We start from the raw sequence: 14,485 nt of genomic DNA, 5'->3' as shown, positions 1-14,485 counted from the left end.
TTTATTTTGTTGTCTGTCCTTTTTGAGATCATATCCAGAAAATAAAATAATTTCCCAGACCAAATGTCATGGAGTTTTCACTCTGTGTTTTCTTTTGGCAGTTTCATAGTTTTGATTCTCACATTTAAGTCTGTAGTCTGTAATCCATTTTCAGTTGATTTTTTGATGTGATGTGGGATAAAAGTCTATTTTTTTGCGTGTGGGTATTCATTTTCTCAACAACATTTTTTGAAGAAATCATCCTTTCCCATTGTGTGTTTGTGGCACTATTGATCTTGATTCTTCTGTTCCATTAATTTCTGTGTCTTTTTTTTTTTTTTTTAATTATACCATGCTGTTTCGGTACTGTCAGAAAGCTGTACTGTTATTGGTTATTGTATTTGGTACTATTGTAGCTTTTTAGTGAATTTTGAAGGCAGGTAGAGTAATGCCTCTAGCTTTTTTCTTTATGCACAAGACTTCTTTGGCTATTCAAGGTCTTTTGGGATTCCTTATGAATTTGGAATTCTGTTTCTGTGAAGAATAACATTTCTATTTCAATGGACATTGCATTAAGTCTGTAGATCACTTTGGATAGTGTAGTTAGTGTAGCACTTTCATTTCTTTGGTTAAGGTATTACTAAGCATTTCATTTTTACTTTTGAGCTATTATAAATGAGACTGCTTGATTTCTTTTTCAGATAGTTTGCTTTCATGTATAAACATGTCAATTGTTTTTGCATGTTGATTTTGTATTGTGCAATTTTACTGAATTTGTTTATTAGTCATAATAGTGTTTTGGTGGAGTCTTTAGGGTTCTCTACATATAAAATTACACCTTCTACAAGAATAGATAGTTTAACTTCTTCCTTTTCAATTTGAATGCCTTTTGTCCCTTTTATCTCTTTCTCTGTCCTAACTGCTCTGGTTAGAATTTCCAGTACTATGTTGAATAGAAGAGGCAGGTCAGGAGTCCTTTCCTTGTTTCTAACCTTGGAGAAAAACATTTCAACTTCCCCCTTTTAGTGTAATATTAGATGTAGATTTTTTGTATATGGTGTTTATTGTGTTGTGGTACATTCCTTTAGTATCTAATTTTTTGAGATTTTTTTAAGTGAAGGAATGTTGAATTTTGTCAAATGTTTTTTCTGCATCAATGGAAATCATATGGTTTTTGTCCTTATTTCCATTAATGTGATGTATCATGTCTTTCGATTTGCTTAAGTTGAACCATCCTTTCATCCTTAGAATGAATCCCACTTGATCATGATGAATAATCTTTTTAATGTGCTGGTGTTTTGTTGAGGATTTTGCATATGTATTCATCAAAGATATTGACCTATGGTTTTTGTTGTTGTTGTTATTGTTGTTCTGTTGTCTGGTTTTGGAATAAAGGTAATGTTTACCTTATACAATGAGTTTGGAAGGATTCTCTCTTCTTCAATTTTTTTGAAGAGTTTGGGAAGAATTGGTGTTAGTTATTGTTTCAATGTTTGGCAGAATTCAGCAGTGAAGAGTGGACTTTTCTGTTATGGGAGGCTTTTTATGGGTGTTTCAATCTCCTTAGTCATGATTGATCTGTTGAGATTTTCTTTCCTCATAACATAGTCTTGCTAGGTGGTATATGTTCAATAATTTATCTGTTTCTTCTAGATTACCCAATCTGTTGGTAATTGTTCACAATAATGTCCTATGATCCTTTTCATTTCTGTGGTATCAGTTGTAATGTCTCCTTTTTCATCTCTGATGAGTGTTCTCTCTTTTTTCGTTTGGTCTAGTGAAAGGCTTGTTGAATTTGCTTATCTTTTTAAAAAGTCAACTCTTTATTCATCTTTTCTACTGTTTTTTTTTTCTAGTTTCCATTATTTTTAATTTCTCCTCTATCTTTATTATTTCCTTCCTTTGAGTAATTTTGAGTTAGTTATTGTTTCTCTAATTTCTTAAGGTGCAACATAGTTTATTTGAAATCTTTCTCTTTTTTGATATTGATATTTATTGATAAAAACTCTTTATCAATAAAAAGTGTCTCATAAGTTTTTTCTGTGTCTCATAAGTTTCCATTTATATGTCTTAAGAAATTTTTAATTTTTTTATTGACTCATCAATTGTTCAAGAACATGTTGTTTAATTTCTGTGAATTTGTAAATTTTGCAAATTCTCATTATTGATTTCTTGTTGTATACCATTGTGATCAGAAAAGATACTTGATATTATATCAACCTTGTTAAATTTGACAAGACTTGTTTTATGGCCTAACATATTATCTAATCTATTTTGGAGAATGTTCTATGTTCCGTTGAGAAGAAGGTGTATTCTACAACTATTGGGTCGGATGTTCTTTTTTATGTCTGATAGGTCCAGTTGGTCTAGAGTGTAGTCTAAATCCAATGTTTCCTTTTGGATTTTCTGTCTGGATGCTCCATCCATGCTGAAAGTGAAGTGTTGAAGTTCCTTATTATTGTTGTATTGTAGTTTATCTCTTCCTTCAAAGCTATTAACATTTGCTTTATATATTTAGCTGCTCTGATGTTGGGTGCATATATATTTACAATTGTTGTACCCTCTTGTTGAATCCTTTATCATTATATAGTGACTTTCTTGGCACTTTTTACAGTTTTTGTCTTAATGTCTATTTTATCTGATGTAAGTATAGTAACGTTTACTTTCTTTTAGTTTCCATTTGTGAAGAGTATTTTTTTAGATCTCTTCACTGTGTGTCCTTATAGGTGAAGTGAATCTCTTTTAGGTAGCATATAATTGGATTTTGGTTTTGTATCATTTATCCATTCTGTGTCTTTTGATTGTAGAATTTAATCAATTCACGTTCAAGGTAATTATTGAGTTAGGACTTATTATTAGGACTAATTATTGGGTTAGGACTTATTATTTCCATTTTGTTAATTGCCTTTCTTTTTGTAGATCTTTTCTTCCTCTCTTACTATCTTTCTTTGTGATTAAGTGATTTTTTTGCTAGTAGTATGTTTTGATTCCTTTAATTCCCTTTTTAATTTCTCTATTATGGGTTTTTGTCTTGTGGTTCCCAAAAGGTTGACCACAAATCTTATGAAGGTTATTTTAAGCTAACAACTTACCTTTGATCACACACACACACACACACACACACAAAACTCTATACTTTCACTCCATCCCCTTTGATTTTGAATTTTTGATGTTACAGTTTACATCTTTTTATATTCCATATCCCTTAGTTAATATTGTAGCTATTATTTTTACTACTTTTATCTTTTAACCTTCATACTACAGATATAAATGATTTGCACACCACCATTATAGTATTAGAGTATGCTAAATTTGACTGCATACTTACTTTTACCAGTAAGTTTTATACTTTCAGATATTTTTGTGTTACTCATTAATATCCTTTTCTTTCAGCTTGATGAACTCATTTTATCATTTCTTGTAAGACACGTCTGGTGGTGATTAACTCATTTAGTTTTTCTTTGGTTGGGAGTTTTTATATTGTCTTCATTTCCGAAGGGCAGCTTTTCTGGGTACAATATTCTTGGTTAATAATATTTTTTTCTTTCAGTATTTTGAATCATCCCACTCCTTCCTGACCTGTAAGTTTTATGCTGAGAAGTCTGCTGCTAGGTGTACTGAAACTTCTTTACATGTTATTTGTTCCTTTTCTCTTGATTTCAGGATCCTCTCTTTGTCTTTGCTCTTTAACAGTTTGCTTATAGTATGTATTGGGATAGTCTTGTTTGGATTGACTCTGATGTTAGGTATCAGTGAAAAATTATATGCTCATTTCTTTCTCTTTCTCACAAGCAGATGGTATCTCTCTGTGCTATGCGCCTAGGGTTGGTGAGGGTGTGTGGGTAATGCAAATAATATAAAATCATTCTTTCTACTCTCTTTGATGCATCTTTTCTTATTATTATGCTATAATCAGACACTGTAATCTCTCACCTGGTTTCCTTAGCCATTTTGAAGGTACTTTCATGCATGGATAGTTGTTCAAATTGATCTTTCTGTGGACAGAGGCAATCCCTGAAGAGAGCTATTCCATCATCTTCCTCAGCTCTCCTCCCCAATTATGGATTCGTATGTTAATTGTCCTGACTTCAGCCTCTCAAATTATATACACTACTAAAAGGCTTGTTGTTTTGGACAGTGAACAGGTAATTACTTGCTGAAGTTTATGCCCATTAAGTTGAAAAGAATTCATTAAATGAGTGCGATGATGAGGCCCATGTAAGATGTTGTTATTAGAAATTGTTTTATTAACTTGGGATTTAGTGGTAAGGGAATTTTGACTTCACCTCTTTTCTTGACAGTAGAATAATACATTCTGTATGTTTTATGCATGTCAGAGTAAGTCTCATTTCTTTTGTTCAGACAGCAAATTCTTACTAGTGCCTAACCAGTTGATACTTTTCTTATCGGCTTCCTCTTTTAGTTCTTTCATTTAGCCTTGCTGTACTGTCATTCCTTCCACTCTATGAAAATGCCATGATCCTTCCTGACTGAAGGTTTTGGTAGGCTGTTTTGCTGATGGACTCTTCCCACTTCACCCCAGATAAGTCCTAATCATAATTCATAGTTGACCTCAGATATCACTTTCTCAAAGAGATTCTGATTCCTTGAATGAATCAGATCCTCCCATTATATATTCTTCTGGTGGTGTTCATTAGAAATGATGGTAAGTGAATAAATTCTCAAGTTATTAGTTTGATAATATGGCTCTTCTGCTGAAACGAAATCTCTATGAGGGCTGAGACTATGCTTTCTATTCACAGCTAGAACTGTAGCATCTAACATAATGTTCACATACAGTAGGTTTTCAAGAAAGATGCTTTCAGTATGACTAAAGGAGAGAATTTGTTAATAAAAAAAAAAGTGATAATGACAATGAAGACAACCTGTTGGGTGACCCTGGACTCTCTGATGACAATATGCTGAAAGTGTTGACACCTTTGTATAAATTACAGGTAGAATTTTCAATTCTACTTGTCTAACAATTTCCTCTTCAGTTCCTCTAATTGTCATTTTAAAGTACAGGATTGAAGAAGTAAAATATAGAATAAAATAATTAGCCTTTATTAATAATTCATTAATTATTCTTCTGTGTGTCATCTGATAGATTATACAATTACAATTAGGATACTGTTTAATTAAGCTAAAGTTTACCTTGCATAATCAATTTCTTACTAAGGACACAATTCAGTCATCAGACACATTCAGAAATATTGAACCAAACCTCTATGGAAATGAGATATTCTCTGTGCAAAATATTTATATATGGCATGCATACATTAACCATGGCTCACAAGGAATGCAAAGAACTTAAGCTAAGACTGACATAACACAGATGAAGGAAATAAAATGCATTCTCTAGTATTTTTGTGCTAAGTTGGGGGAGAAGGGAGGGAACAACCACACTACTTGATTTTCGTATTGTATATGTTGGTTGACCTTATGAGTTATTGAATTTGATGGCCATAAACAGTAGCACATCAAAACACGTGATCCCCTCTCACAAAAACAGTAGCAAAAGAAGAAAAGTAATTCTGTGACTTACTCTTCTAAGATAAAAAAAATGAGAGTATATAATACTAGCTTTGTGATTAAGTTTTAAAATTCTCTGGGCTCAACAATATTTTATTTCATTTCATTTCATTTCATTTTGAGACGGAGTCTCGCTGTGTCCCCCAGGCTGGAGTGCAGTGGCCTGATCTCGGTTTACGGCAAGCTCCGCCTTCTGGGTTCATACCATTCTCCTGCCTCAGTATCCCCAGTAGCTGGGACTACAGGCCCCCGCCACCACGCCTGGCTAGTTTTTTGTACTGTTAGTACAGATGAGGTTTCACCATGTTAGTCAAGATGGTCTTGATCTTCTGACCTCGTGATCCACCCGTCTCGGCCTCCTAAAGTGCTGGGATTACAGGTGTGAGCCACCGTGCCTGGCCTGGGCTCAACAATTATATATTGGTTCTGTTTACATTTCCATGCCCTCTGCCTTCTAGCCCTTTTGTTCATTGTCAGGGAGAATGTAGAGATAATATTCTTTCATATGTCTTTTTCTTTCCCGAAATTAAGAAAAGATAAAAACAAAATTCATCAATATAACTTTGGACTGTATGTCATATTGTTATGCTTATCTTTACTATTTGAGTTTCTAAGTATATGTTTCTGTGCTTCCTTTATTGTATGTTCCATATGGAAGATATTTTCAGCATTTAAGGCAGTAAATGAGACATAAACACAGTATCCTCTAGGCAAATGACATTGGGTTGGTTAATGAAGGAAGATAGTTCAAACAGGCAGATTCTGAATCCAAAGGAAAGACTGATTTTGTAAAGAATACAAGCATGAAAAATAAAATTTAGATTGTTTTACACTATTATTTTGTTTCTTCAGTTAACTAATAGTATTTTAAAGTAGTTGCAGATCTATGCTTTGAGTTTTCTAAGATCAACTGAAGTGATCCATATCGAGTAACTAATGTAAGAATTAAAATTTTGAGCCCTGGTGAATTCCAAGTTTTAAGCCCACTTGTATGCCTATGTAACCAAAATGAACTATTGATCACTATAAAATATTATTTGTAACGTGACTGGCATTATGATTTTCCTTCCCCCTTTCTCAGGAAGACTAACATTCCCTTAAAGACTGAACTGGAAACTTAGAGATGAAAATGGTACACTTTTCCTCCTCTCTCTAATAGAAAAAGATACATAAAGCAAAACAAAAATACAGGTATATTAAAAAATAGTATCTCAATTGAAATAAAAATAAATAAATAAACTTCCACAATCCAAGACTTTTAAGAGTGGCTGCCAAGTACTATTTTTTCTAGACTGAGATTAGGTAAGAAGCTGAGAGCCAATACATGATTATTGAAAGTCAAATAGGATACAGATTTCTTCTAAACTTTCTCAGAAGGTATTTATAAGCACCATTTGACTAGAGCAATAAGACCCATGTATATGGATAGGGCACTGGGGTGATAGAAGAATGTTTCAAAAGAGAACCAGTTTTTACTGTGGAATGGAGAGAAATTGAATTCTTAAGAGATAATTTCCCATCCCACAGTCACTCAGTGAGTATTACCAGAATTGAATTAAGATGAAATGAATGTATAATAAAACAAAAATATTCCATCTTTATCGTAGTTCCATTAGAAGAGAGCTTGCTAATTTTAGACAGTGTAGTCCAAAAAATATAAACAATTATTTTCTGTCAGATAACAATGGCTCCAACAAATCAACAGGGCTTTTTTAAAATTATATAAACATGGCAAAAAGAATGTGAAAATAAAATACCTGTATTTGGGAAAGCATGAAATATAAACACTGTCACTATTAGTTTTCTATACCAGGGGCATCCAATCTTTTGATTTCCCTGGGCCACATTGGAATAAGAGAATTGTCTTGGGCTGCACTTTAAATACACTACCACTAATGACAGCTGATGAGCTAAAAATGAGATTTATGAATTTGTGTTGGGCCACATTCAAAGTTGTCCTGGGCCGCATATGGCCTGCAATCCATGGGTTGGACAAGCTTGCACACCATTCTGCCTATCAGTAGAAGTTTATTATTGCCACCACCACCAAGATTTACTGATGGACATTATATGCCGGTTGTTGCAATTTCTTTATTTCATAACAGTTGCTTTATAGATCAATAACTAAATTACAGTTTAAAGAAGAGGATTCACATATAGTTCTTCTTTTTCTTATTGAGAACAAATTCTTCCTCTGTTTGCAATGCTTAGTAAGGAAGTCAATGAGAGCCAGTAGTCAGTGGTTTCACACTGGCAGGAGCATACCAACATAGCTGTTGACCTGCAGCATTGGTACCCATCCCTGCCACTACATAATTTGACCCTTAAACAAATGCTATTTTGCGATAATAGGTAAAATATCAGTGCAACTTCAAATAACAACACTTGTACACGTTTTTATTCAACATTTTACATTATTCCACAAATATGTACAATTTCAATAATAAATTAAAAACAAATGAGTAAAGTAAGTCTGAGAGAAGTTCATAGTCACTATATTACTTAATGACATTTTTCTGCCTTCATTTCTAAGAGTTCATCTGATCCAAAGTCTGATCATCTTCTTGACAGAAAAACTTGTTTTGACAGCACATTTGAAATGCCGAGTGTTTTGTTATGTCTAAGCAGCAGAGTGATGTTCGTTAGTAACAGAAACACTTTATAAAGAATCAGTTGCAATCAAGAAGTATTGATGAACATTTGGACAATATGTACAAAACTCTGCAAAAATTCTTTAATATTTTTTTCCTCTAGTTCCTCACATTCTTTGCATCCAGATTCTGTTATATTCTGCAAAATATAAAGATTAAATTGGCAATTTATAATAAAATTAAATATACATTCATGGGAATGGGAATATCATATCGTTTGAACCATATGGTGAGGTCTTGAGATATGAAAACTTTAGCAAATAAATAGCATATTAGGAAGAATTATGAGAAAAGAGAACTGGGAGATTTGATATATGTTTATTTTTCCAATAATGGGTTAAGGACATTGAGAAAAATAAGCTGTGTCTGTCAGACCATGGAGTTCCTGCTTTGAGCCCTTCAATGGTTTCCTATCATCTGCTTCTAGCATAAAGACCATGCCTCCCTGCATAGCACACAGGCTCTTCATGAGCTCTTCCTTACCTATTTATTTCACATATACCCTGTGCCTCAATGTTACGCTCTAGGAACACTGAGTGAGCATCTGGCTTTCCTTGCCATGCACAGCTTACTATTAGATGCCTCTCTGCCTTTGCTTTTCTCTCTGTTACATTCTTTCATATTTTAGCTGCTGCTACTTACACTTAAGATTATTCAGGTACTCATTTAGGGAGGCTTCTCTGAACCCCTGGGTTCCCAGGGCTGGACTCAATGTTCCATCTTTACATCTCAGAACCTCTTATTTAGACCTCTCTCACAACATCTCATGTATTCTATTCATATTATGAAGTTTTACTCTTTTTATACTATAATACTATTCTCTAAGCTCTCTACCAGAAGAGCAAAGCCAGTATGTTTATTTCCCTAGCATTCAGCACAGGGCCTGATGCACTGTAATCACCCATTGGTTGAATTGAGCCATTTAGGTGAATACCACAAATTGTTGTAATTCAAACACAGTTTTATGGATAACTAGAATGTTCCAAATGTAGCAATTAAGAATAAACTTTTTAGAGATCATCTGAACCATGAAGGCTGTGCCAGCAAAAAATAAAAATTAGATTTTATATCCATTAACTATTTGGAATTCAGCATCACTAACATTTATCAAGCACATCCTCTACGCCAAGCACTGTCATATTTCATATAATGCTGTCCTATTTGATCCTGAAAATAATCATGTCAGCTAGGAAGACAGAGATATTGACTCATCTCAACTGACATAATCAACTGAAATTCTTCACATCCAGGTCTTCTGACTGTGCAGTCCTGCCCACCCATTCCAGCATGTATATCGCACTCTGCCATGATGAGGGTGACTGTCAGCATTCACATTAAAGAGCTCATCATTTATTTTGCCATGAGTTATCTGTTGCATGGCTCACTCTTTCCACCAATAAGATGGAGATAACATCATAAGAGTATTATAAACCTTAATAAATTCATTTCATACATATATAAAGTATTATAAATTATTTAATATATATGAGACACTGTTCTGGGAATTTGGATATAGTACTAATAAAAAACAAAAACACTTGTCCCTTTTAAGCTGACATTCTCGTAGGGAAAAACAGACAATACTTATTATATAAAATATATCGTATTCCAGATATGGGACACGCAGACAAGAGGACAGGGAGTACTCAAATAGGGAAGGGATTACAATTGTAAATAGGTAAATCACTGAGAAGCTTACACTGAAGCAAAGACATAAAGCAGCATTGTATTTTTAGAGAAAAGTCAAGGTGTCCACCTACACAAGTTCAGGGTCTTTGCACTTTCAGTTGTGTCTGCCTGAACATATGTCCCTAGATACCCTTAAGGCTCATTCCCTCACATCTTTGTCAAATGGCAGCTTATTAGTTCAGCCTACCCTAACTGGAGCCCCAGTCCCCCTACCCTGCCTCCTTTTTCACCACTGGACTTCATAAATAACTAACTTATTACTCATTTGCTGAGTGGTTGGTTTATTTCTGTTTCCTCCCTCTTTAACAGCAGGGATTATGGGTATTTTTTCATACTGTCTCCTGAGGGCTAAAAAGTATTTATGAAATGAACTAATTTGATTATGCCTCTTCGTTACAAAACTGCTTTCTCTCTACCTTGCTTTGGCCACTGGTGTTTTGCCATGAAAGTCGTAATTCTTTGCACTTCAGGGCCTTTGCACAGCTGATGCCCCAGCCTATCATATGAGTACCTAGAATTTGCTCTCCTGGAACCCTCTACTGCTAAAGTTGCCTGGAATGTCCCGGATTATACTCAAATTATTAATATTTTCATTGTTATCCTTTTAAAGCATTTATCTTCTCATGAGATAACAGACTCTGAAGACAGACTGCTCGGGTAAGAATTGTGGCTCCTCATTTTGCTAGCTGTATAAACTGGAGCAAGTGATCCAAGCTCTCAGTGCTACAATTTCTTCAACATTCAAATAGAAATAAAGATAACTATCTCACAGATTTGTCATGAGAATTAAATGAATTAACAATTTAAAGCTCAGTGTCTGCCACACTGTAATAACTCAATAAATGTGAGTTACTATTATTGATGTTAGACACTTGAGTATGTAATTAGATTAATGTCTATCCACTGCACCTGGCAATAAACACCTTGAGGTCACTGACCTGTCTGTCTGGTTTGCAACTATAATTCTAGCACTGAAGCACACTACCTGGCATGATTCTGTAAATGTTTGTCTACTGAATAAATCATTGAACAGTTTAGCATTGTGTGCATGCTGGAGTTGGTGCCACTTTTGGATGCCATTCCACTGGAAAAGGACTCCTTCTCCTAAGTGCCCCTTAGGAGGATCTGCTTGTCCATGAACGACTTCTCCAAATCAGGCCCAAAACATAAGATGCAACTCTGAGCAACTGTTGGAAAACTCACCCCATTAGAAGACAAGACGTTGTTTGCTAGGATGATAAGATTTTCTACTGTATCATGAATATCTGTATCTCCAGACTCATGTGAAATAACTTGCAACTCCAAGAGAAAGCACTTCATTGCTGTGACTTTGCAACTGGGCTAAAAATAAAAGTTAAAAAGAACAATTACTTTTTTGTGATTATTAATTTTCATACTGATGTAATTTTGATTTTCAAAAAGTTAATCCAAATATTTTATAAAGATACACAATATCCTTAAGAAATTTTACATAGGAGGCAGCTTAATTTTTTTTCTTTTGGCTTTGAAATAAAAACCAAAACAAACCAACAAAACACAATCAAGAAGGATGGCAATATTGTACAGAACATGAAACTAGAAAATGTAGAAATAGTGGCCAGTTTTTCTCACTGAGCACATTTCCCCTGTGGAAAGGGTAGTAATACTGGCCTTAGACTCTGAAAATATCAACATAGACAGTGCATTTGTAAGAAGTTTTAGAATCAAATTGTGTTGTTAACATTTTAAATAGTGGTGGCTGCTAATTATACTATTCTTTCAAGTTCCAAAGTTCCAGAGGGAGAGAAGCAATTCCAAGAAATTTATTAGAAAAATCAAAGCAGGACTAATGTCCACTCACAGGCTGGCCAAATCAGAAAAAGCTCTTAGGTGCCACAAAAATATGTTTTCCACAACATTTACTTTAACAAGAACTTAAAGAAAGGAAACAAGGAATATCTAGGGATTTGACCATTATTTGACTTTGTGTTCTCAATACCTTGCACAGTGCCTGGGAGCCTGCACGCACTTCACAAATGCTTACTGAATGGATGAAAAAATGAAGAAATACACCCATGTGCCCAGCACAGGTAATATTCCTTAACCCCGACAGTCACTGCTTAGGATTGAAAGACAAATACTGTCACCGTATCAGCAATAATAAAACTGAGCTTCAGAAATGTTCAGCAATTTCCAAGGTAACACAAGTAAAAAGTGGTGGAGTCAGTTTTTAAATCTAAACTTCAGTCTAAGGTTGTTTCGATAACCCATGGGTTGCAAAGTTATCTTATTGCAAAAAAGCAATCTCAGGATGCTGAATTTGGTGGTTAACTGACTACTTTCCATTTTACAAAAATGCAGAGAAAAACAATACATGCTGTAGCCAGAGGAGGGAGACAATTTCTTTGTGCAGCAGCATGACCCAATTGGTTGGTAAATATCTCTTTTTTCTAGTTTCTGGCTATGGTTTCTTTCCAATGCTTAGAAAGTCATCTATGTAAGAGAAGTTCTAATTGAAGAATAATGGAGGGAGGACATAGAGTTTGTTTTCCCTGAGGTGAAGTTGGGGATTCATTTCTTGGTTTTAGTAACAATCCCGAAGGGAAGGACCACCACCAAAATGACAAATCCTACATGCCTTAGTAGATGTCAATGTATTAATGAAATCAGTTCAAAATCACTTTTCAATTCTAATGAGTTTCATGGGTTATGTTTCTTTTCTCACATAAAGAATAATTAATCAGAATCTTTTTCTGACAAATGTAGAGAACCATGTAAAATGCAGAACATGGACGACTTTAAGCAATTTATGGAAAATATGATTGCAGATGGTGATACATTATAGCATTGGAAATAACTGGTATGTTGGCTACTCTTAAATTGAATAAGTTAATCTGATTTTTGCATCTAATTGCATTATTATGATGCAACTGTATCACAAAAACTTATAATGCATCTTGTCTGACATTGAGGGAAAAGACTTTTTTAATATTTTGATTTGGCACCATTACAAAAATATCGTTTATGTAGCTATCTGTCCCCAAGTCCCATCTCAACAATCACTAATAAAACTCATTGATCATATATTATAGACACACACCAAAAGTTAGATTTTAAAACTACACATATTTTAGTTGTTAAAAATATACTTTTAAAAACTTTGATAATGAGACAAATAGCAATTTTGAAAAAAGTATACTCACGTGAACATCACTTTCTGTATATAAAGTAGCATCAATATGCATGGACTGGAAGGAAACAAAATTAGACAATATTAAAAACTATGCTCTGCTTTAAATATTATGAGCACAACCTACTGAAAACATTAAATTGTTTTTAATTCATTTATTTATTTTGAGATAATTTAAAATTTATATGAAACTGTAAGAGTAAATACAGAGAGATCTTGTGTACTCTTCAATAAGCTTCCCCCAGTGGTAATATCTTCTATAACCACAGTACAGTATTACAATCAGAAAAATGGCATTAATACAATGCAGTCACCTTGTTCAGATTTCACAAGTTTTATGTGCCACAGTGTGTGTGCATGCATATGTGTGAAGTTTTATTCAATTTTATCACTTGCATAGATTCACATCACCACCACCACAGTTAAGACACAAAATAGTTCCATCACCACAAGGATTATCCTGCTATTCTTTCATAACCAAAGTCACCTTTCTCCCCATACATACCTCATCATCACCCAATCTCTCTAAATTCTGGCAACCACTTCTCAGCTCTCCATTCCTATAATTTTATCATTTCAAGAATGTTACGTAAAGGGACTCATATCGTATGTAACCTTCTGAAATTAGCTTTTAAAAGAATTGATAGACATTTTTATGAGTCATTTAGGTTTACAGAAAAACTAGCAGAAAGTACAAAGACTTATACACCCCTTTGTCCTCCACCCCAGTTTCCCTATTGTTAATATCTTACATTAGTTTGGTGTGTTTGTTATACTTGGTGAGTCACTATTATGATCTTAGCTATATAGAATATTAGGGCTCATTATTTGTGTTGTATGTTCTACAGGTTTTGACAAATGTATAATGCCACCCATCATCATATATTAACATTTTCACTGCTTTAAAAGTAGTCTGTGCTCTGCCTAGCCATTTCTCCCTCCCTCCGAACCCTTGGCAACCACTGATCTTTTTATTGTCTCCATAGCTTTGCCTTTTTCAAAATGTCATAGTTGGGATCATACAGTGTGAAGCCTTTTCGGATTGGCATCCCTACCTTTCACTTAACAATATGGCTTTGAAGGTTTCTCCATTTATTTTCATGGCCTGATAGCTTATTTCTTTTTTATCAATGGATAATATTCTGTTTTATAAATGTACCACAGTTTCTTTATGAAGATTGGCTTTTTTCACTCATCATAATACCGTGGAGATCCACCCACCTTGTGGGTATCACTAGTTTGTTCCTTTTTATTACTCTGTAGTATTCCCTGACATGATACGCCACAGTTTTTACAACTAAAGCACATTTGTTTCCAGTTTTTGGCAGTCATGAAAAAATCTCTATGAACATTCATGTACATATTTTTGTGTGCACATAAGTTTTCATTTATTGAGGATGAATGTCGAAGAGTACAGTTGTTGGATTGTAAGGCAAATGCATGTTTTGTTTCATAGGATGCTGCC

At 34.2% G+C, this 14,485-nt stretch overlaps 1 protein-coding gene across 9 annotated transcripts in view; it reads right to left on the bottom strand.

Annotated features, from left to right (window-relative positions):
* Nucleotides 1-7,582: 7,582 nt before the first annotated feature.
* Nucleotides 7,583-14,485, bottom strand: part of IL15 (interleukin 15) — a 102,462-nt gene continuing 95,559 nt past the window's right edge. For all 9 annotated transcript variants that reach the window (XM_030924766.1, XM_010375387.2, XM_010375386.2 and 6 more), the window contains 3 exons: nucleotides 13,034-13,078; nucleotides 11,055-11,192; nucleotides 7,583-8,301 (listed from right to left, as the gene is read on the bottom strand). In XM_030924766.1, the coding sequence (XP_030780626.1) occupies nucleotides 8,191-8,301; nucleotides 11,055-11,192; nucleotides 13,034-13,078 (294 nt within the window). In that variant the 3' untranslated portion in view covers nucleotides 7,583-8,190. The remainder of the gene's footprint in view (nucleotides 8,302-11,054; nucleotides 11,193-13,033; nucleotides 13,079-14,485) is intronic.

This window comes from Rhinopithecus roxellana, chromosome 2 (genome assembly GCF_007565055.1).
Source record: "Rhinopithecus roxellana isolate Shanxi Qingling chromosome 2, ASM756505v1, whole genome shotgun sequence".
Lineage (NCBI taxonomy): Eukaryota > Metazoa > Chordata > Mammalia > Primates > Cercopithecidae > Rhinopithecus > Rhinopithecus roxellana.
This window is presented reverse-complemented; position numbering and strand designations above follow the sequence as displayed.